This window comes from Trichechus manatus, unplaced genomic scaffold (genome assembly GCF_000243295.1).
Source record: "Trichechus manatus latirostris isolate Lorelei unplaced genomic scaffold, TriManLat1.0 scaffold00001, whole genome shotgun sequence".
Classification (NCBI taxonomy): Eukaryota; Metazoa; Chordata; class Mammalia; order Sirenia; family Trichechidae; genus Trichechus; species Trichechus manatus.
This window is the reverse complement of record NW_004443937.1, coordinates 9,822,208-9,846,007: the sequence shown is the minus strand read 5'-3', so window position 1 is coordinate 9,846,007 and position 23,800 is coordinate 9,822,208. Positions and strand designations below refer to the sequence as shown.

General features: G+C 39.3%; 2 protein-coding genes across 2 annotated transcripts in view; one reads left to right on the top strand and one right to left on the bottom strand.

Moving 5' to 3' along the window:
- The window catches only part of FANCD2 (FA complementation group D2), a 54,707-nt gene extending 38,362 nt beyond the window's left edge, over nucleotides 1-16,345 (bottom strand). Inside the window, exons 1-14 of the mRNA XM_023738360.1 lie at nucleotides 16,218-16,345; nucleotides 13,731-13,830; nucleotides 11,673-11,813; nucleotides 11,024-11,091; nucleotides 10,744-10,847; nucleotides 10,115-10,175; nucleotides 8,739-8,791; nucleotides 6,874-6,952; nucleotides 5,836-5,960; nucleotides 3,523-3,610; nucleotides 2,868-2,972; nucleotides 2,285-2,385; nucleotides 1,831-1,939; nucleotides 1,328-1,363 (exon numbers count right to left, since the gene is read on the bottom strand). Coding sequence (XP_023594128.1) covers nucleotides 1,328-1,363; nucleotides 1,831-1,939; nucleotides 2,285-2,385; nucleotides 2,868-2,972; nucleotides 3,523-3,610; nucleotides 5,836-5,960; nucleotides 6,874-6,952; nucleotides 8,739-8,791; nucleotides 10,115-10,175; nucleotides 10,744-10,847; nucleotides 11,024-11,091; nucleotides 11,673-11,813; nucleotides 13,731-13,797 — 1,137 coding nt within the window. The 5' untranslated portion in view covers nucleotides 13,798-13,830; nucleotides 16,218-16,345. The remainder of the gene's footprint in view (nucleotides 1-1,327; nucleotides 1,364-1,830; nucleotides 1,940-2,284; nucleotides 2,386-2,867; nucleotides 2,973-3,522; nucleotides 3,611-5,835; nucleotides 5,961-6,873; nucleotides 6,953-8,738; nucleotides 8,792-10,114; nucleotides 10,176-10,743; nucleotides 10,848-11,023; nucleotides 11,092-11,672; nucleotides 11,814-13,730; nucleotides 13,831-16,217) is intronic.
- The window catches only part of EMC3 (ER membrane protein complex subunit 3), a 17,901-nt gene continuing 10,435 nt past the window's right edge, over nucleotides 16,335-23,800 (top strand). Inside the window, exons 1-3 of the mRNA XM_004368317.1 lie at nucleotides 16,335-16,657; nucleotides 22,863-22,920; nucleotides 23,259-23,352. Of these exons, the coding sequence (XP_004368374.1) occupies nucleotides 16,503-16,657; nucleotides 22,863-22,920; nucleotides 23,259-23,352 (307 nt within the window). The 5' untranslated portion in view covers nucleotides 16,335-16,502. The remainder of the gene's footprint in view (nucleotides 16,658-22,862; nucleotides 22,921-23,258; nucleotides 23,353-23,800) is intronic.

Below are 23,800 nucleotides of genomic sequence, written 5' to 3'. Positions count from 1 at the left end.
TTTGTAACAGAAAAGAATACAGCCATTAAAAATGACAATGAACACAATGTAGAAGCATGCAAAGAATGTTTATGATGTAATGTCAAGAGAAAATAATCAGAATACAAAACAATATTTACACAATGATTGCAAATATGCAGGATAGGTATGCAGGTGGCCAAGTGTTATGCAAAAATTGAGGGTTATTCTGACCCGCAATACACAAAATAATTACCGATTTTTTTCATTGTTTTATTCAACATCAGAAAAGCATTTAACATAGTCATCTAACAATTGGATAACCCAATTAACAAAAATCCCACAAAACGAAAACAGATTCCAACTAAGCAAAAATCCTTAAAGGGAACCAATCAGTACATAAGAACTCAATTATCTGGCATCTTGACAGAAAAAGATATTTCCAGAATGAAACGCAGAATAGATTCAGAACCATCCTCTTGACAGTAGATGGACTGTTGGATTCACTCTGGTGAGGTCTACATGGGTAAGTGACAATTCAGTGGGATTCAGAGAAAGGGCAATGAGACAAATACAGTGGATCTCACTCATTACGCAGGTGAGTAAAAGTTCTTCACTTCATCATCAGCGGTGTTATGGTCTGAAGAGTGTCCAGGTAAAACGTATGTTCAAGTCCTAACCCCATACCTGTGAATGTGATCTTATTTGGAAACAGCATCTTTGCATATGTAACTAAGCTCACACGAATTATGCTGGGGTAGGGTGGGCCCTAATCGAACGTTGTTGGTGTCCTTATAAGAGAAGAGACAGAGAGAGACAGATGCAAAGGAAGATGACCATGTGAAGACAGACGAAGAGGTTGGAGCTATGCTGCCACAAGCCCAGGAAAGCCTGGGACCACCAGAACTAGAAGAGGCAAGGAAGAATTCCTCCCCTAGAGCCTCAGAGAGAACATGGCCCTGTGACACCTTCATTTTGAACTTCTAGCCTCTAGAACTGAGAGAATAAACTTCTGTTGTTTTAAACCACCCATTTTGTGGTGATTTGTTATGGCTGCCCCAGAGAACTAATACAAGTGGAGATGGTTTCTTTAACTACACCTCGGTATAACTGTTTGGAATGTTAATATTTCCCCTTATGGATATTTGAGGCTTATTTTACTGGCAGAATAAATGAGTAAGGGCAGACCATCCAGCAAGTCACCACCTCAGATCGTCTTCCCCAAACACCTGATGTTTATTAGAACAGCTACAGAAGGCACAAAAGGGAAGACTAGAGGTAGGGAGAGAAAGAGAGCAGGAAGGCAAGTTAGCCAACATCACTAATTCTAAGTCTGCAATACTTAAAATTCACAGTACATGAACATTACCTTGTGGTCAGACACTGAAGCAATGTTTTCAATTGCCTGTAAAAACAAGGGTCACAAAACTATCAGAACACAACAGAGGAATACTTTTTTACCTTATTCTGCAAGCAGCCCTCTTTTCTTATTTGTGAGTCAATCTGCCCATCTGGCAACTGTAACCTATCATTTCTACTTGAAGGGCTTTCAAGACTTTTATTTCAATCTACCTTCACTTATATATGAAGGCCCTGAGTGGCACAAGCGGTTAAGTGCTGGACTACTAACCAAAAGGTTGGCAGTTCAAACCCACCCAGAGGTGCCTCAGAAGACAGCCTGGATATCTGCTTCTGAAAGGTCATAGCCTTGAAAACCCTATGGAGCTCAGTTCTACTCTGACACACACGGGGTCATCATAAATTGGACTGACTTGACAGCAACAGGTTTTTGTTTTTTTTTAACTTAAATATCTGTCACTGATTGTCACCCATTTCCTCCTTAACACTCAAAGTTCCAAAGATCTCACTTACCTTAATCCATGCTTCTGAAATGGTTTTCTCATATCTAACAGCTGATTTTATTACATCAAAGAGGAGAATAACACAGTCCTGGTCGCTGCTTTCTTGATTTCCTGAAGAACTACAAGTAGCATAGGGGAAAAAATGATTCTTCCACTTACCAGAGACGAACCTTAAGATCTGAGTTCCTGCTTACTAGCCATGTGCCCTGGGGAAAGTCACAACCTCATCTGTAAAATGACTAATAAACTTGTACTGCATTCTATCTGCAATTGACCTGAAGAGCTGAGAGAACATATATAGAGATCATCTGAAAAGCTGTATAGTATTATATGCATGTAATATTGCTACCACTATTTGTAGTTGTAATTATTAAGCTCTCACAGTCCTGGCTTCGGGATAAATGTCAGAACACTTCCCTTGTGTGTGTGAGAAAAAGGGTGGTAACTATCAGTGAGCACTATACCTTATTCGTCCTTTACTTTTCAACTTGCTTTGGGAAGCTTGCAACTGTGACGGCAAAACACAATGCTGCAGATCCAGCTGCTCCCGAAGCTCAGAAATCACCTGTGGTAAGTAAATATTAGCTTCCTGTTCTGCTCACTCATCATGGACTCCCAAAGTCCATTCTCTCTAAAGGAGAACCATAGCAATCTCCGGAAAGACTAAGAGGAACTATTAAATGTTAGACAAGCATTTTGAAAAACAGACTTGACGGAAATGGCTAATGCAAGAATAGTATGTCACACCCTTCAAAATTCCAGAAATTCCTTGGGATAGTATATAAAAATAGCAACTATAACCTGCAGCAGCTAATGTAGAGCAACACATCTGGTTAGTAGCTCCATTCTCTCACCTGAGTGCTATCTGGATTAATAAGCATTATTAACTTGTCAGAGAAAAGTAATTGGAACCTATTAATTTAAATCATTTATCCTGGTATATCTTTATCTAGGTTTGTTCTGAGTTTCACAACGGTACCACTGCCATTCTCTGTACACTCTAGGATCTAGCACCCTACAGGTGTTTGATGGGATATAACAAGGTACCTGAACTGCATCCGTGGCTGTGATGGCACGAAGAATGAACCTGATTATCACAGGTAAATCTTCCAGTTTGACAGCTGACAGCTTAGCCATCACCAACTGGCAGACCTAAAATTGAAAAGCGTGAAAATCTTAAATATTTTCATGCTAATACCTCAACCTGCTACTGACTTGTTAGGTAAAATTAGAAAAATCATTTCTCTCATTCAGTTTTACCACTTGTAATTTAGGAAGAAAAACACCTCCTTTTATTTTTTCCCCAAATTACAAGTTTTCAACTGCTAATGCCACAGCTTCTTCAAAAACAGACAGGTGATACACATGAAACACTGCTATTCTCTGACATTTCAGAGTCTGAATTCCCTGCTGCCTGAAAGGAGGCATAAAAAATTGTTATTCCTATGGGGAACAGTTTGTAAATATTCAGGCAATATAGAAGATTCTCACTGAAAACTTACTGTTTACACACAGACCAGTGGCGCTAGAATAGTATGGCATGTGAAACCAATTGAAAAGAAAAAAAGGGTCAAATGTCATTTGCTATGGTTTCAAAATAAAATTTCATTATATACAATTTCTTCCAAAGGCAATAGCTGCCTGACACTGAATCCTGGAGGTCAGAAAGTCAGCTTGGTTCTGGAGAGCAGAGTCCTTCTACCTTAGACAGGAGCTTTGGGTCAAGCTGGAGGCTGGAAAGAACATCCAGGATTGGGACAGTGAGGGCAGTATTCTCCATTAGTAGGTCACTATGAATGGGAGAGAAAGAGGGAAAAATTGTGCAACGGTTTTAATAGAGATAGGCAGATATAACTCAGGGAAAATCACTTATTAGCGTTTGGGAAGCGAGGATATATACTTAGTTCCTATTAGATTATCGTTAATAGTATGTTTTACTAAAAACTATTTTGATTACAAAAAATAATACATACGTTATAAAAAATTCAAATACTTCAAGTAAACTTAAAAAATTTAAATAAATATAATAGAAACAAGGATCCTTTCCCCATCATCCTTACTACCCAGAGGTAGCCACTATAGACAGTTTGGTATACAGCCTTCCTGAAAAAAAGAAAACTCAAAACAACTACAATGAAGTATGATAAATACAACAGATGTGTGTGCAGGGTGCTTCCAGAGCACCTGGTGGTGACAGGGTCAGTGATGGATTTTAGGAGCAGACTACACAAAAGGACAAGCTACAATTAAACAAAGTGGGTGGTACAGTGTTCTACCCAGAGGAAGCAGTCTGTCCAAAGACACACTGACTAGAAATCACTGGACATTTCTGGAAGTAACCTTGCAGACAACTACAGAAAAGCAAGTATTTCAAACTGAATGTTTTTTAACTGCTTTTGGGACAATCAAGAAGTTGCATTAAGCCAAAAACACTATTACCTAGGGATATAGTTCTCCCCTACTGTCCTACCAATTACTTTTTTTTTTTTTAACATGAATGGCAGTAAGCAATGGGTCTCAGAAATGGGTCTGATGCAGAGATTACATTACAATTAATCATCTAGGGGCCAAAGGAATGTAGATTTTTAATAAGCTCCACAAATGAGCTTGACGTGCAGTCAAAATTGAAGTCCTCTTGGTTGGAGGAAATGCTAATAAAACATAGGGATCATGTTCAAGTTCTCCACAGACTAAATTTACATACCTAACTGTCTTAGTTATCCAGTGCTGCTGTAACAGAAATATCGTAAGTGGATAGCTTTAACAAACAGAAAATTTATTCTCTATCTGGGAGACTAGAAGTCTGAATTCAGGGTGCCAGCTCCAGGGGAAGGTCCTTGCTATTAATCTTCCCCTGGTTTAGGTGCTTCTCAGCACAGGGACCCTGGATCCAAAGGACACACGGTTCTCTTGGCTCTTGTTTCTTGGTGATATGAGGTCCTGTCTCTCTGGTGGCTTCTTTCCTTTATATCTCAAGAGATGGACTCAAGATACAACCTAATCTTGTAAATTGAGTCCTGCCTCATTAACATAACTGCCTCTAATCCTGCCTCATTAACATCATAGAGGCAGGATTTACAACACATAGGAAAATCACACCAGATGACAAAATGGTGGACAATCACACAATACTGAGAATCATGGCCTAGCCAAGTTGACATACATTTTTGGGAGAAACCGTTCAATACATAATATTAACCCTAACCCAGACTTCATGTTCACAACTGGTGTATCATTTAAAAGAAAGGAGAGCTAGGTCTATTTAAATATATACCTGTAGTTAGGAAAACAAGTCAAATCCCATGTCCTACTCATAGAATGACTATATCATCTTCTCTCTCTCTTTTTTTTTTTAAATATTATTTTATTGCGTTTTCGGTGAAGGTTTACACAGCAGTTTAGGTTCTCATTCAACAATTTCTACACAAATTGTTCAGTGATATTGGTTACCTTCTTCACAATGTGTGAACATTCTCATTATCTCCATTCTGGTTTTTCCATTTCCATTAACCTAGTTTTCCTGCCCCCTTACCTTCTCACTTTTATTTTAAAGTAATTGCTGACCATTTGGTCTTATATAGATGATCTTTTAAAGGAGCATTGTACTCACGGGTGATTATTTTGTGAGTCAATCTGTTATTTAGCTAAAAGGCAACCTCAGAGGCTAGCTTTGGTTCAAGCTTTAAAGAGTATCTCAGGGCAATAGTCTTGGGGAGTACTTTAGTTTCAACCAGTCCAGTAAGTCTGGATTTTTTTAAGAATTTGAGGTTTTGTTCCACATTTTTCCCTATTCTATCAGGATCCATCTATTGTGGCCCTGATCAGAATGGTCGATAGTGGCAGCCAGGCACCATTTAGTTCTTCTGGTCTCAGGGTCGATGAGGCCATGGTTCCTGCAAGTCTATCAGTCCTGTAGACTAGTATATCATCCTCCTTTTATAAAAGAGAATACATTATTGCTACCGTCTTCATACTGTAGTGACACAGTTCCCAGAGTGAAGCCGCGCTTACCCACCTGAGTTCTTTCCCCACGTCAGCATGCTGGGAATCCCCGAGGATCTCAGGCAGGCTGGTGATGAAGTCATGCTGCAGGGGCAGTGGAGCAATACTAATCAGCTGCATGATCTTGGTGGTGAGGTCCTGCAGTGGAGGAAGCCATCAGAAGTGTAGCACATTACTCAGAATAGAGAGACTTCCTACTGGTGAAATGTAGAGCTGAAAACTATTTTGTGTAGAATATAACAACAGGGAATATGTAGACTTAAGCTCAAAGCCTACATTCAGATGTAAATGGCCCAGAAAATTTCACACATGGAATGGTATATTGAAAAAAAAGTAGGATGGATGGTATATTATCTAATAGGTCCACTAAATACTTTATTTCATTTATCTCCATAATCCCATGGAGTCTGTGTGATAATTCTCATTTTTAAAATGTGGGGATATGAGTTGCTCAAGGATACACAGTTAACAAAATGCAGACCCAGAATTCTAGCCCAGATTAACTCCTAAACTCATGTTCTTCCAAATAAAGATTCAGTCTTGGAATGTCTGCCCAAAATTAGTAGAATGACTTTAAGAACTCCTGAAAAGAAATGGGCCTCAAGCTCTAAATAGGTTCAACTTTCCCAAGATGTTTAATTACAAATCACATAACTGCAAAAACTTCCTGAACGTTTCCTCAATATGTAAACAAATTAAAACATTTGCACTGAAGTAGGATGATTTGGAGTTTCATTGCTTTTGAGAAATAAAACATAGTAATGTCCATACTTTGAAAAACTAATGAATTTCTTGCCAAATATTTTATTTAATAAATAATATCTAGTCATCATAACTGGATAAGCTTCTTTTTGAGGAAATTTAAAGGGTGAACTACCTATGATTCTCAAATTACGAAAGCTGAAAAAGCTAATGGATGGGTAGAAAAATGTGAGTTTTCTGTTTAGAAAGGAAAAAAAACAAAACAAAAATTTTAAATTCCAAAAATTTGGTTCTTAAGTGTGAAAACACATTGGCTAAATCAGGAGACAGATAAAGCCAAAAAGCCTACCTTGCTATCCACGACTCTGTCCAGCCATTTTAGCTGACTCAGAATGAGTCGAGGCATGCTGATTCCATCACCGTTCCTGCTAAATGTTAGAATGAGAACACAAGGAACTTAGTCTTTCTGACTTAACATAACAGCAAGCATTAATGCTGCACAAAATATTTCAGCCATTTAATTAACATTTACTGAACACTTATTACGTGTTGGGCACTGTGCTAGACACAAAAAAAGCATGCAATATATGCTTGTGTATGTTGACAAAGATGTCTGAAAGAAGCCATATCAAACCATTACCAGAGGCTAGATCTGGAGAGAGAGTTTAGAGAGAGAGGGAAGAGAGGGCTGGATAGTATCTGCATTAATAAACTTCAACAAACTGAATGAGATGAATATTAAAAGAGGAACAAAAACTACATTAACATGATCTATGCTGAAAAAGGCAAGTATATATTGCTATGGAAATATAGAAGGTCAAATTAGTTATGTTCATGAAAAGTACTGAAAATCTTTTATGGATCAAGAAATGTTGGCTCAGTCATTATCACCCCGAAAAAGGCAGGCTCTCCCCTCCTTTCAACCTCTCATGTCTAAAATTTTGGACCACCTCTAGTTCCTTTTCTTGGCAGCATTCTCAGTCCTTGTCTATTGCAGCCAATCTTAACTGCTGAAGAAGTCTTAGCCAGGAGATAAGCATCTAGTGTGAGCCATTCAATCAAAATATGAATTTTTATAATTAAATCAAGTTTATTATTATTACATATAGGACACTGAGAAAACACATATTAAAAAGGAGAAAATACAAATGACCATAATCCTGTCAACCCAGAGATGTCCACTATTAATATGCACATATATGTTTTTTTTAAAATAAAATACCGGGCTGAACTGTAAATACTGATTTGTAACCTGATTTTTTTTTCAATTAATATATGGTATTAAATAGTAGTCCTTTTTATAATTTTTAATGTCCACATGATATTCCATTTTGGATGTACCTAATTTAACTTAACCAATCCCCTATTGTTGAACATCTCAATTTTTCACAACTTTTTGTAATTTTAAACAGTACATCTTGTAGCTATATCTTTGTTTTCATTCAGTTATTACCTTAGGATAAATTAGGAGACATGGGATTGAGGATTAAGGGGTATGCAAAATCTAAGGCTTCTGATACATCCACCTATTGCCCTTCAGAATGACTGAACTGATCTGTATGCTCATCATCAACGTATGAGTGGGCCTGCTCATTGCACTCTCAATAGCAGAGACCCTATGAGAGTGGGAAATGTATCTCAGTGTTTTAATTTCGTGTTTCTTTGATTACTAACAAAATTGAACCGTTTTTAATGTTCGCTGCTCTTGTATTTTGCTTTGTGAATTGCCTGTTCATGACCTTTCTCTACTTTTCTGTTAGGGTAATTTTTTGTTCATTTTTTAAGTAGGCCAAAAAAAAAAAACCCAAACCCATTGCTGTTGAGTCGATTCCAACTCATAGCAACCCTATATTAACTAGGCAGTACGCATAAATTACAACATTCAAAAGGTAAAGAACAGTATTCAGAGAACATCTGACTCCAGCCAATTGGCTCCCCTCGTTGGAGACAACCACTTTTTGCCAGTTTATGGTATGCCCTTCTGGGAACAGTCCATGCATATATGAGCATATGCAATATTTACTTTTAACAATAATCCTATTTACTTTTATATAGTCATATTAACAAAGAAAACTTCAAAGACACTGCCGTAACTTAAGAACTTGAAGTCTCGATAAATACAGCGTGAAATCAGTGATGTTTCACAGTAACCTTTTGAGAGAGAAACTTAAGTACGCCAGGGTACTTTGAGCATTCCAGAATAACTCCACTTACTTTTCAAAAAGAAATTCTGGCAACTTTTCAAATAAAGTTTTGATAACTGCAGGCTAAAAAAGAAGACAAAGGGAGTTAGGATATTGTTATGGATTTAATTGTGTCCTTCAAAAATATATGTTAAAGTCCTAACCCCTAAACCTGTGAATGTGATCTTGCTTGGAAATAGGACTTTTCTTTTGTTGTGTTAATGAGGTCATACTGCAGTAGGGTGGGTCCTAAATCTAACCTTTTCTGAGTGGTGCCTTATAAAGAGAAATACAGACACAAAAAAACAGACACACACGGGAAAGATGCCATATGACACTGGAGGCAGATGCATCTATAATAACAGGAATGCCAAGGATTGCTGGCAACTACTAGAAATTGAAAGAGACAATGGGCCTTCCCCTAGAGCTGATGCCCTGAATTTCTGTTCTTTAAAGCCACCTACTTTGTGGTATTTTGTTATGGTGGCCCCAGGAAACTAAGACAGTTTCAAAATACACGACAGAAATGTATAATTAGCCACAATTCTCTCCAACAAGAGCTCTTGGAGGAAAGACTTGCTATAATTGAAATCTTCTAATGATAAGACTGTCCATGTAAATACTGTCTATATTTTGAATATAAACCATTGGAATACAAAGACTTGTTAGTAAGTTGTCTCCTGAAAAACCGCAAAATTACTAGCAAGCCAAAATTAAAATCATCAATCAAAAACACCATTAAATATGAACCCCACCATTAATTTATGAAATGCAGACTTTAAAAGATTAGCAAATGGTTTGCGTGAAGAGGATTTCTCTTCAGAGGAACAAGAGAGCTCCAGACTTCAGCTAACTAAATTGTATGCAAAATTTCCAAAGAAAAGGAAGAGCTTAAGAGTGTGGGAAGATTAACAGTGGAGGAGAATAGAAGAGGAAAAATGGAGGGCAGGGTAGGAGGGAAACTTTTCATTGTATATATCTTTTTTATAATTTGAGATGCTTAAAAAACATCAACGCAGTGTCTACTCAATATATTAAAAGACAGAAAGGAGGAAAAGGGCAAAAATCAAGTTATACAAGCAACTAAAAAGCTAAATGGGAGGTAATGCAGATAGAATATAATAGAGATATACAAGGTACTCAAAGCACACAGGATGTAACTTTAAGAAACAGTTATCAGACGCCTAGGAAATAATGGGACTGCAAGATGTATTAGGCTAATTAGCACAATTCAAAGACACAGATGTCACCCTACCAGACTCATCTGAACATCAGGGCTATAGTAAACCTGCTGCAAACCCAAACTCTCCAAATAACCCTGCTTCACCCTGTGCTCCATCCCCTTTACTTGGGCATACACCACAGATCACATCCATCAGATGTTCACAGAGAAAGTGACAATCTCACCTGTAAAACGTCAATCCCCAGAAGCAGCTTGATGAGGCTCTTAGAGTAAAGTGTGCCTGTGCTGTAAAAAAGAGGTATTTGTTTTGTATTTTGTTCCTTGTTTTAATGTTTTCATTTCCCTCTCTTCATAAAATTGGTTATATGTATACTCTTTAAAGTTGTTAGGTTATTAGGTGCCGTCGAGTTGGTTCTGACTCACAGCGACCCTAAAGGACAGAGCAGAACCGCCCCATAGTGTTTCCGAGGAGCGGCTGGTGGATTTGAACTGCTGACCTTTTGGTTAGCAGCCGAGCTCTTAACCACTATGCCACCAGGGCTCTTACTCTTTAAAGAGAAGCTGTTATGTTAGATAAGAAATACAGAACACAAAAAGATGGCTCTTAAGCAAGAGAGATGGAAAGCTGAAATTCTATCAGCACAGGTGAGACACATTCTAGGAAATACTCTGGTTCTCAGCCTCATAACCACAATCCGAATAGTTTTAAGGATATGCTAAAAATCTGAGGAAAAGAGTTATAACTCAAAAGTGAAATTCCCCAAAATTGCATTCTCCCCACTTCCTACCACCACCACCAATCCAGTGAGTGTTACAGACTGAACTTCAGCAGGACTCTGTCTCCTCTCCACACCTGGCTTCTTCATCCTGCAGCCGTTCACAAGACAAAAGGCAGTTCCTGAAACAGTCTTGGTCCTCAATGTAAGATTCCAGGCCACTAACAAATTCTTCTATTATCTTAATAAGGGAATTAAAAAAAAAAAAAAGGGCAGGGGAAGAGTAAGGTTTTTAGTTTAATATTTGCTGTTAGCTATAATTTATTCTAGCCCGCTCAACTCTATGCCAGTGTCTTTAAACTCCCAATTCCAGAGCACAGCTCATAAAAGCAAAAGTACTAGGGAGAAAATACATACTTGGGGATAAGAAGGATGTTTCCTCAGGGTCTGATAAAGCTTCTTTTGGAAAACTACCTGATCCACAGCTATAAGGAAAAAAGAGCAGTTAATCATCAGAGTCCTTAACATCTCCTACCAGACTTCCTTCCCTAAGGACCTAAGTTTCTTAACTGATGAAACCAACAGAAATATTTTCAACCTAATTTCAGAAGCAAATCTTCCAAACCCACAGTAAAACAGACTTAGCTTTGATAGAGAATAGAGTATTCTAAGAAACACCTGCCATAACTTCAGCAAGACGGAATAATCTATGATCCAAAAACATGATGGCCTTACATGGCTTTATAAAGGTTCTTTTGAAATTATTCTGACACAGATCTAATTGCTTTCTGGATATTAATTTATATTTTTTTCCACACAAAAACATGAAGGAATATTAGTATATAACATTTTTTTCTAAGGAAGGATTGGAAATACTTTATTTAAAATGCATTAATCAGGACCAGAAAAACACTATTGTAACAATATTCCCTAAAAAATAATTCCATCCTGGTCTCAAGATGGAGGGTCCTCCCATTTCCAATCTTCACTGCCTCTCTATTTAGAAAATCTATGATTCAGTCCTGAGCCTTTTCACTAAGTACAGATAATAGATTTAAAGTATTACCTAGTTGATTCTGACTCTCTCCTGTTTTAAGAATAATTCCTGATGTCTTAAGAAGCTCTACAAATACACTATCATTTTCTTCAACTTCATTATGAACATGAGATTTCTTTGTCTTTTTGGAAAGTGGTGGTTTCCTGGCTTCTGAAAAGATAAATTTTCAAAAATGTGACAAATAGTAAAGCAAAGATTAAAAGATAAACCCACAAATAATAACCCTAAGAGGGAAGCTGATCTGTTCCTCTACTAGAATTGATGCTGCAGTGAAATGAACTGTCTCTAACAGTGGTCAGCAATAGTGGCTTTCAAATCAATCAATCAACGAACCAATCAACCAATACAATTATTTTCACCTATTGAGTTTTCAAGGAGTCCTGACGGTGCAGTGGTTAAGCGCTCAGCTGCTAAGCGAAAGGTCAGAAGTTTGAACCCACCAGTGGCTCTACAGGAGAAAGATGTAGCAATCTGCTTTTGTAAAGATTACAGCCTAGAAAACCCTATGGGGCAGTTTTATTCTGTCTTATACGATCACTATGAATCTGAATCGACTCAATGGCAATGTTTTTTTTTAACTGAATTTTCATTTGAAGAATTAAAAATGTATCACATCTAACAAAGATCATCACGAAGATGTTTTCTACCAAAATTATAAAGCAATCAGTGCCTCTCAAGCTTTTTTCTGCAAACCACTGCACTGGAATCACTGGATGCTTATTAAAATGCATATTCCCAGGTCCCATCCCAGAGCTATAAGTCAAAATCTCTGGGATTGGGCCTGGGAGTCTGAATTTTTAAAAAGCTCTCCAGATAATAATCCTGATGCTCACCACAGTTTGAGATCAGTGATCTGGATGCAAGGGTAGACAGAATGAGGCAGGTTCTCCAGCATCAATCATATCTTTGAGTACAAAGCCCAGATTGGTTTCATCCAAAGCTTTTAACCCATAAGGAATAAAATGTAATAAACAAGCAAGCAAACAAAAAAAACAAGCATGAAATCTACTCTTCTCTTGTTATGATACAATTTATTCTTTTTGTCTCCAATTCCTCTCCCTCTCTCTAGTAAAAAACCTTGAGCAGAATGAAACAAAGACCCCTGCCTTCCTTAAAAAATTAAAAAAATTAAAAAAAAATTCAGGCATAGCCAGAACAAAAGATTCGATTTATGCGTCACTGATCCAGAGAACCTAAGTCCCTTCCAAAAGTCCCTTCCCTTTTGGAGAACAGTATTCCTATAGTATGACATTTACTTTTAGTGACTTCCTAAATTATCCCTCTTCAGTTTCAATTTTTCTACCAATTTCTCTATGCCCTATATTCCCTTTAGTAACAAATTGTTAGTGCCTCAGAATTTCCTTTTCTAAATCAAGCCTATACCTAACATGGTTTTGGCCTGAAAATTTTTATCATTCTGAATGCTGTATAAGAATCATCAGCAAGTATTTCCATCAATAGCAGCTGTATTTGACCAAAAGCCAAACCCAAATTTCTAGAACCTAATAAGAAATAACATTTTAATCAACAAGTTAGAATTGCCTTAATAGAATAAATGAGTGCAATGGGTGAAAGGATTCTCAACCTCTTCTCTTTGGAACTCTCAGCTTTTGTCAACCACATTCCCATATAAGCACACTGTCTGCCTCTGGTGTGCTTGCTTTGATATACTATCCTTCCTTTATATACCACTATCATAACACTTATCTAGAACATAACTTTTTTTTTTAACTTTCTGATAGGTAAACCATAATTTTCTTGAGTGAACCGTAAGTTTTTTTTTAAAAGGGTGGCTATTGTGCTGTATCTTTGTGCCTAAGTGATGTACGGTAGATAAGTTCTGTAATACTAATCCCTTTTATGGATGTGGAAACTGAGGCTCAGACTGTAGAAATGCCAGAAGTCATATGTGGAATTAGAGGCAGCAACTCAATCCCAAATCTCCTGAACACTAGATTCTGTGTTTTCTTGATGACTCCTAGCACTTGAAAGTAGGAACATTAAACCTCTGTAAGTGCCCCACACATTTGCTACAAGAAAAAAAGCAACAAATGACTAGACACTTACTGGAGGCATCTTCTGTCAGGCTCTCTTTATCTTCTTCAGATTTTGATAGGCTTCTTTTGGAAACCATTTCAACCAAAGTCTTCTGCAGTCAAATTACTTCCTAGAGCAAAATCAGAGACTAGAAGTTACTCTCTAGAAATGAGATAAACTCTGAGAAGTTAAAGCTATAGAAAACTGCTCTATCCCAAACCTGAGGGGTTCTACTTTTTATACTAATGCTACCTAAATCCAGGTGCTAAGCAAATTTCAACTCCTATATCTGGTTAATACTCCCTTGCTTTCAAGACTTACTTGTTTACCTAGTTGCCTCTTTAGCCAGACCACTTCCCTGTTGCTGAAGCATAAAACCCATAGTTCTCTATCTGACATTTGAGATCCTTCATCATCTAGCCCCAGTCTATCTCTCCTTTAATTCATTGGTTCAATACTGTATGTTAGGGACTGAGCTAGATGCTAGGGCTGTGAACAAGACAGACATGATTCCTGCCCTCATGAATTTACTGTTTAGTAAAGGGTGCTATAAGGAGCCCTGATGGCGCAGCGGTTAAGTGTTCAGCTGCTAACCAAAAGGTCAGCAGTTCGAATCCACCAGCCGCTCCTTGGAAACTCTATGGGGCAGTTCTACTTTGTCCTATAAGGTTGCTATGAGTCAGCATCGACTCGATGGCAATGGGTTTGGTTAGTTTTTGGTTAAGGGGTGCTATTAAGGCTTATACAAGGAAATTTAGTTTAGATGGGCAAGGGTAGTGAAGAAAAGCAGAGACAATTTCTCAGGGATAATCTTTCTGAGAAAGTGATTTTTAAGCAGGGACCTGACTGTAGAAATAGGAGTTAGCCAGTAGAGGAGGTATGACAAGAATAGTCATATATAAACTCATGCTGAAACAGGAAAGTGCTTGCAGAGTTAGAAATGAGACGGCAGAGGTAGGCGAGGGCCTGAACCACAGGGCCTGCTAGTCTATCTTATGATAAAGCCAGAATCTTCCTGGCCTCAGTGCCTGTACCCAAGCTGTTCTTTTCACCTGAAATGCTCTTATCTGCCTGGAAATGCCTACTCTGTCAAATGTCATCTTCCTTGAAAAATCTTCCTCCTATCCAGTGGGGAAGTGCTGCTACAGCTGCTAACTAAAAGGTCAGGAGTTGGAATCCACCAGTCACTTCTTGGAAACTCTATGGGGCAGTTCTACTCTGTCCTATAGGGTCGCTATGAGTCAGAATCGACTCAAGGGCAGCTGGTTTGGTTTTTCTGGTATCTCTAACGTAGTGGTGATAGTAGAATTCTTGCCTTTTATGCAGGAGACCCAGGTTCGATTCTTGGCCAAGGTACCTCATGTGCAGCCACCACTCATGTCAGCGGAGGCTTTTGTGCTGTTATGATTCTGAGCAGGTTTCAGCAGAGCTTCCAGACTAAGACAAGCTAGGATAGAAAAGCCTGGTGCTCTACTTCCAAAAATCAGCCAACAAAAATCCTATAGCTCACAACCTATCATGGGGACGGCACAGGATTGGGCAGCATTTCCTTCCGTTTTGCATGGGGTTGCCATCAACAGGGCCAACTCGGCAGCAGTCAATGACAATAACATCCCTGAGGGAGTCTGCTACTCCAGCCTCCCAGCTCCCTGGAGTATATATTAAGGCTCTTAATACATCACACTAGACTGTGGGGCTCCTTGAGGGCAGGAATCAAGTCTCATTCATTTCATATCCTTAGTGGCCTGTATAGTACCTAATACAAAGAAAATATCTGAGAATATTTGCTAAATGAGAATGGCTAGCAAGGAAGGTAAAATACTAATAGCTAACACTTACTGAGCATTTACTATGCAGCAAGAACTGTAAAGTGCTTTATACTTAATAATTTATTCTTCACAAACCTTTTTCAGGCAGCCATCATTATTATCATCCCATTCAATGGCAGAGCTGGGATTCTAACTCAGGCAGTCTAATCCTAGTATCTGCACTTTTAACCACCATCTATAGTTAGGAGTTGGAATCCACTCGACAGCAACGGGTATACTTACTCTTGATTATGTCTTCCAATAATAGTTAACATTTATAGTGTGTCAGGCACTGTTGTAAGCTTCTTAAATATCCGTTGCCTTGTTCAATCCTCACAATCATTATCAATCATTTTGCAGATAGAAAAACTAAGGCTCAAAAGTTACACATGCTAAGTCAGGACAGTCTGATTTGAGGGCACACATGCTTAATCTATCTGCTTATACTGTCTCGCTTCCACAGAAGCCTAAAAGAGGAGCAGATGGGGTCAGGTAAACTGGGAAGAGGCTGGGGCGAAAAGCCCTTCTCATTTCATCATTTTAACGGCCCAGGGAGGTATCTGAACAGATTATCCAAAGATGAGACAGATAAGGAAGCCGAGGTTCGGGGCGCGGAGACCCAGAGGGAAAGGCTCGGTTCAGCCTGAGACTAGACACCAACATGCAAGGGCGCGGGGCCCGAAGAGATTATAACAACAGCTCCACTCACCCGCCGGGGAGCCGTCACCGCCTTTAGCTCTCGACTTTCCCGCCGCCGAGACGCCACTCTGACGACATAGAGGCACGCCACGCCAGTACGTCACAAGTCTGCGCCGGAAGTGGGCCGCCGGGCGGCCCAGTGGGGAATAGAGCTCGGCTCGAGGCCGCTGCTGAGTCCCGGGCCAGCCAGGCTGAGTGGCGTGAGAAGGCCCGGAGGTGAACCTGAAGAGGAGCCTCCGGTCCTCGGGGAGGACAAGTCCGGCGACTCTCGGCCGGGGGCCGCCTCTCAGTGAAGATGGCGGGGCCGGAGCTACTGCTGGACTCCAACATCCGCCTCTGGGTGGTCCTGCCCATCGTTATCATCACTTTTTTTGTGGGCATGATCCGCCACTACGTGTCCATCCTGCTGCAGAGCGACAAGAAGCTCACCCAAGAACAAGTGTCCGACAGGTCAGCGCCCTCCCCTCCGCGGCCGACCTCACACCCCCGTGACCTTGGGCAAAAAAGTGCTGGGGGTTATGTCAGTTTGCCTGAGTTCGCATTGCGCCCCCACTGACTGGGTTATCCTGGCCGAGTTACCGCTCTGTGTTTCACTTTGGTCATCTGTAAAACGGGGATGATAACAGTACCTTCTTCATTGAGCTGGCATGAGGATTAAACAGATTATGTCTGTGAAGACTTCGGCGCAGGGGCTGGGACGTATTAAGTGCTCAAAAAAAAAAAAAAATTGTTGCTCTTAAGGTTGTTAGGCTAGTTGCCAACCCTCAGTAGGCTTATCTGTAAATTACCCAGTCCCACTCTTTGGTTGGAAAAAGTGCCTAATGAGTGCCAGGTGCGATACTTTAGTCTTTCTAACATCCACTCATATGATTGTCTCCGTTTTACCGAACTACTGTAATGATCAGCTGAGATGCTAAGTAGGAAAACACTTTGCAAACTATAAAACTGCCATAGTAGTTAACTGGGGAGTAGCAATTGTCATTTCATCTCCTGCAGTGCAGACAATTTCTTTCTCACATGCTTCATTACAGTGTTTATCTGCAGACAGGTGATTTGAGATGATTTTAGATGGTACCTAGACATGTGCCCCCCACCCCCATATTAAAATAAATAACAATTTTCAGTCAATCTTTCTGATTTTTTCAAAGAGCCTGTATTGGTTTCCTAAGGCTGCCGTAACAAAGTCCCACAAAGTGGGTGACTTAAAACAGCAGAAATTTATTGTCTCACAGTTCTGGAGGCTAGAAGTCTAATTCTGGGTGTCAGCAGGGTCATGTTCTCTCCAGAGGTTCTAGGGTCAGATCCTTTCTTGTCTCTCTCAGCTTCTGGTAGCCCCAGACATTCTTTGGTGCGTTTGTGCATCTTCACATGGTCATTTTCCTCTGTCTCTCCGTGTCTCTTCTTTTTTGTAAGGACACTACTCTGATGGGACCACTCTACTCCGTATGACCTCATGTTAACGATAACATCCTCGAATACCCTATTTCCTAGTAAGGTCCCATTCACAGGTACCAGGGTTTAGGACTTGAGCATATTTGGGGGGCAGGCACAATTCAGTCTATAGCAGAGACTCTCTCAGGTAGTTGCTACTACGTTTTTAATGCCTCCTGGTCACTTATTAGAAGGAGCCCTGGTCACGCAGTGGTTAACTGCTCGGCTGCTAATCGAAAGGTTGGCAGTTCGAAGCCACCAGCCGCTTCTCAGGAAAAAGATGTGACACTGCTTCCGTAAAGATTTGCAGCCTTGGAAATCCTATAGGGGCAGTTCTACTCTGTGCTATTCACTATGAGTCAGAATTGACTCAGTGGCAATAGATTCGGTTTTTTGATTTTTTTAATCTCCCATCTTAGCAAAGAGAGCAAGCCTCAGGCTCAGAACTTTGTACAAGCAACATTATCTAGCCAAAATTTAATAATGTTATTTTGTTTTTATTGTGTTTGTTTTAATAGTTACACTCTGTAGAGTAATACTGGTTTTCCATTTGCTGGTAATTTAAAGATTCCTTTGAAAAGTTACATAAGTAGAAAAAGAATTGGTATGTAAAAAATATTAAATAAAGAGTACAAGTGCTAGGTGAATAAGACAAAGATCATAACCATGGATGTTTGAGAAGCACAGCTTTATTTTTTCAGTATCCCCCCCACCCCCCATTATGCTGAGAAGATTAAGAATAGCCAACATTTGTTAAGCACTTATTCTATGCCAGGCACTATGGTAAGCACTTATATTCGTTAACTTATTTAAAACTCATAGCAATTCTATGAGGTAGGTGCTAGTGTATTACTCTGTAGAAACCTAGGCTTAAGAAGGTTCTATGACTATCCCATGGTCACACATGGTGACATTCAGGACTGGAAGCCAAGTCTCCTGGTTCCCAAGTCCAAGACTCTTTCCTTACTCTATAGCTGCTGTAGTTTTCTGTGGCATCAGTTTCAGAACTGATCAGAACCAGCCCCCTGGAGCTAACCTTAAGAAGTCTGTTCACCACAGAATGGAAGACTATGGGGAAGGACTCAAAGTAGAAAGAGGTCTGACATTCAGCATTTATTGACTCCAATGAATTGTTCTCATTTCATCCTCACAATAACACAGTGAGGTAGATATACCTAACCCCATTTTTACAGTTTAACAAAAGGAAGCCCAGAGAAGTTAAATAGCCTTCCCAAAGTAACCTATACTTGAACCCAGGTCAGTCTCACTCCCAAGTTAAACTCTCTTAACCACAATTCCTGTTCTCATAGATTCTCTGCCACGATTGTCTGCTTAGTCCACTATGTGACTTTAGAGCAATGGTTCTAAATTATATCATGCCCAAAGCTTCCTTTTCTAACCCCAAATGAAATTGACGGTACAATCTACATACCATAGCAAACAGACAAAAATAGCAATAATACATGCTGTAGCTGTAACCATCAGGAGAAATGAAAGTAATTTATGATAAGATGATTTATATTTCATAAGTGTTTCTGCACAACTATCCTAGAAGATAATGCAGAAGTTAGATACATACATGTAGATATAAAATCACCATAATTGGGGCAAATTCAATTGTAGGCTGATACAGATGTGTTAGCTACTTAAATATCACGAAAGGTGATGCTGTCATGGATGTGATTTTCCTAAGTGGTGAACTACTCTTGATAAAGTCCTGAAGAAAACAAACTGCAATCTTCTGTATATTTACTCAGTGTTTGTATACCTGGAAATTCAATAATATAAAAACCATGCAAAAAAATAATAAAATGGAATTGGGTTTGAGGTTTAGATTATTAAAAAACAATTTGGTGGGACATCCAAAAGTAGTGCAGAACATGGGGTAATTCTTTGTATTGCATGACCATCCCCAGCATTGTGGGACATCCTGAGCCCTTACCCCTAACAAATGACAGTTATGTGAGTCCCCTTCTCTCCATCATTTTAACAACCAAAAAAAGTACCACAGATTTCCGTAAGGTCCACGAGAGGGCAGTACTGCCCCCATAGAGAACCACTGCTTTAGATAAAACTCCACATCTCCATCCTAATTTCCTCATCCCTTAAGTAAAGTAGTTGGATCACATGATATCCCTAGAACCTGCAAGCTCCAACATGGTGTGGCTTTGCCCCAACCAGGTCATCACGGGAATTCAGGAGTGTCCCTCAGTTGATTCTGAGCTTGTCTAAGTCCAAGGCAAAAGATGTCTTTTACTTGCAAAATATTCCTCTAAATACGGTATAAATTTCCATTAGCCTGAATGATCACAAAATGGGACATTTGGTTTCTTAAATTATTAAGCTTTTACCACTTCAGAACTTACTAAAACATTTCGAAAATTAATTAAACCAAAAATGAAAAATAAGTATATTAGACCACATTGGGGAGTAGAATGGATGTAAAAAGTGGTTTCAAACTTTAAAAATACACTGGCCTCTTAGAAAGGAAAAACAATCACAGAGCCTTAAGAATATGTAGCTGTTGTTTGAGAAATACTGCCTTTAAAAACTAAAGTTTTATTCTAAGAAACTGTCAGTGCAAATTTCCATTACAAAAGAGCTTTATTTTTATAACTAGTAAATGATGTATTTTAGATACATGTGGAAATGAAAACAAAATTTAAAATTTCTTGTAGAATTTTCAGACTTCAGAGAATACAGTTATGAATCACAACTTAATGGAATGAGTGTTCAGTATACAGGCAGTATCCAGATTACGAGCAAGTTCCGTTTCTAAATCTGTCTTTAAGTCAAAATTTGTACGTAAGTCGGAACAGTTAGGTACGGTTCGTATATAACATCAGTCACGTGTTTATCTTAGTATATAGTACCGGCATGCCTCGCCTTATTGTGCTTCGCAGATACTGCATTTTTTACAAATTGAAAGTTTATGACAACCCTGCATTGAGCAAGTCTGTTGGTACCATTGTTCCAACAGCATATGCTCACTTCATGTCTGTGTGTCACATTTTGGTAAGTCTTGCAATATTTCAGACTTTTTCGTTATTATTATATCTGTTGTGGTGATCTGTGATCAGTGATCTCTGATATTATTGTAATTGTTTTGGGACACCATGAACCACACCCATATAAGACAGTGAACTTAATTGATAAATGTGTGTGTTCTGACTGCTCCACCGACTGGCTGTTCCCCCATCCCTCTCCCTCTTGTTGGGCCTCCCTGTTCCCTGAAACATGGTAATATTGAAATTAGGCCAGTTAATAACCCTACAATGACCTCTAAGTGTTCAAGTGAAAGGGAGAGTGGCATGTCTCTCACTTCAGATCAAAAGCTAAAAATGATTAAGCTTAGTGAGGAAGGCACGTGAAAGCCTAGATAGGCCAAAAGCTAGGCCTCTAGCACCAAATAGTTAGCCACGCTGTGAATGCAAAGGAGAAGTTCTTGAAGGAAATTAAAAGTGCTACTCCATTAAATGTATGAATGGTAAGAAAGCAAAACAGCCTTATTGCTGATACGGAGAAAGTTTTAGTGGTCAAACCAGCTACAACGTTCCCGGAAGCCAAAGCCTAATCCCGAGCAAGGCCCTAACTCTCTTCAATTCTGTGAAGGCTGAGAGAGGTGAGGAAGCTGCAGAATAGAAGTTTAAAGGTAGCACAGGTTGCTTCATGAGGTTCAAGGAAAGAAGCCATTTCCATAACAGAAAAGTGCAAGGTGAAGCAGCAAGTTGTCCAGAAGATCTAGCTAAGATAATTGATGAAGGTGGCTACACTCGACAACAGATTTTCAATGTAGACAGAACAGCCTTATCTTGGAAGAAGATGCCATCTGGGACTTTCATAGCTAGAGAGAAGTTAATGCCTGGTTTCAGAGCTTCAAAGGACAAGCTGACTCTCTTGTTATGGGGCTAATGCAGTTGGTGACTTTAAGTTGAAGCCACTGCTCATTCACCATTCTGAAAATCCCTAGGCCCTTAAGAATTATGCTAAATCTACTCTGCCTGTGCTCTATAAGTGCAACCACAAAGCCTGGATGACAGCACATCTGTTCATAACATGGTTTACTGAATATTTTAAGCCCACTGTTGAGACCTACTGCTCAGAAAAAAGGATTCCTTTCAAGATATTACTGCTCGTTGACATTGTACTTAACTGCACAATACAGTAGGGCAGGAGGAGGAAGACTGAAAAGAATTCTACCAGGCCCCCAGGCATCAGGGAGGGCTTCATGGAGGAGGTGAGGCTTGAAGAAGGTGTTAGGCACCATGGGGCAGAATTGGTAACAGAGGGGCACTAGAGCATTGCCAGCATCTGGAGAAGCTGGAGTATGCTTAGGGTGACAAGGGGACCTATGGGTACTGATTGCTTAGAGCAGGTGGTTTGTATTGAGGAGCAGAGAAAGGGAAAGCCAAGCACTTGTGTTTATTTCTGTCTACAATTTCTTGTTTCACTTTTCAGAAAAGATTTCCATTAATTGACAGTTTTAGGTTTTTTCCCCTCAAAACAACTTTTGAAAACCTAGAAAAAATTAGTATTTTGATCTCCATTCTGTTTGATATTTGTATCTAAACAACACCCACCTGTTTTCTAACACTTTGTTCTCTTTAATGATTGATTGCGTTCTTCTAATATCACCAGATCATTTCATTTATCAATTCAATAAATGTTTATTGAGAGCTTACTAACGTCTGAATCCTAGGTGGAATTTTCTATTGGTTGTCTGTCAGATAACAACCGTTTCAAGAAATGTACTCTTTTCTCTGTGGAGTTTTTATTTTTTCCCCATACAAAAATTTATGCACACTTGTTATGTGATCTCTGTGGGTTTTTAAAAGTTCCTTCTTTCATCCTCACTCTTCCCTTCCTCTCCCATCCCCAAATCTTCTGAGCAGTCTCCAACTACTACTCTTCACTCAGAGAAAGTTCCTTCTTGACTCATTATAAAGTAAGAAAAAGCCAAGTACAATGTCCCAAATGTACCTTCCTTAGAAATCCTTATTTAAAAACACAGCCACTTCTGAAAACTACTCTTTTGAAAACCTGATTGTTGGGTTTAAACATGTTATATTGGTTTTAAGGATACTTGTATTTTGAAAAGTTTCCACACAGGGCTGTTGCCAAATAGGCCCTCTCTTGTGTTTAAATAGGTCTTCTACGTAGTTCTCTCATTTTCTTCTAGTGTTTCACTTTTAAAAAATCTCATTGTCTTGGTTGTATTTTTCAGTCAAGTCCTAATTCGAAGCAGAGTCCTCAGGGAAAATGGAAAATACATTCCCAAACAGGTACTTATTTATCTTTTATTAACAGCTTGACGATTCACTGTTGAGGACAGTAGATACCTGAATGTTTTATAAGGGGACTCTTTGGGGAAAGCTGGAGATTGGCAGCTCAGTAATTAAGCCATGGCCTAGTGGTGTTTGCTGTCATTGTAACCTCACCCTTCTTAGAAAATTGTTTTTAAGTGTGACTCAGCTAAAGTGTCAGGTCAGCTGCCAAATAGGCTGACAGTTCTGAGTGTAAAGGCATATTCCAAGGGCCTACTGACTAAACCTCTGGGGAATAATTTGACAATTTGTTGTGCCACAGTTCTAAGACTTAAAAAGGTTTTTTTTCCTACTAGTCCTTCTTGACGCGAAAATATTACTTCAACAACCCAGAGGATGGATTTTTCAAAAAAACTAAAAGGAAGGTAGTGCCACCTTCTCCTATGACTGGTATGTTTATTCCCTTCTTTTATCTTTAAGGAAGATTTTGAACATAGATTGTTGTCTGGGAGGGGACAGAGGGGTGTTATTTTATCTAAATGTTAAATTGTGAAAGATAGCAATCTAAGGGACTTTAGAAATCACCTAGTACAGGGATCTATGGACATGGAGTTCTCTTTTTCAAATAAATTTTCTGGGAACCCCAGTATATGAAGTGGATAAAAAGGGAGCTCTCTGTTGAGGTAGTGGGAAGCCAGAGCCATGGCCTGGGTCTCTCCTCTTTGCTCTTCCTTAGGATCTGGGGCTCTGTGGCACACAGGTAGAAAAGCATGCCACTCCCAGCTCCCACCCAGTGCCTGATCCTATTCCTGACAGGTGACCACCTAGCTTCTGCTTTAATGGTGAGGACCTCACTCCCCCTAAAACTAACCATTTCTCTCTTTTTTTTTTTTTTTTT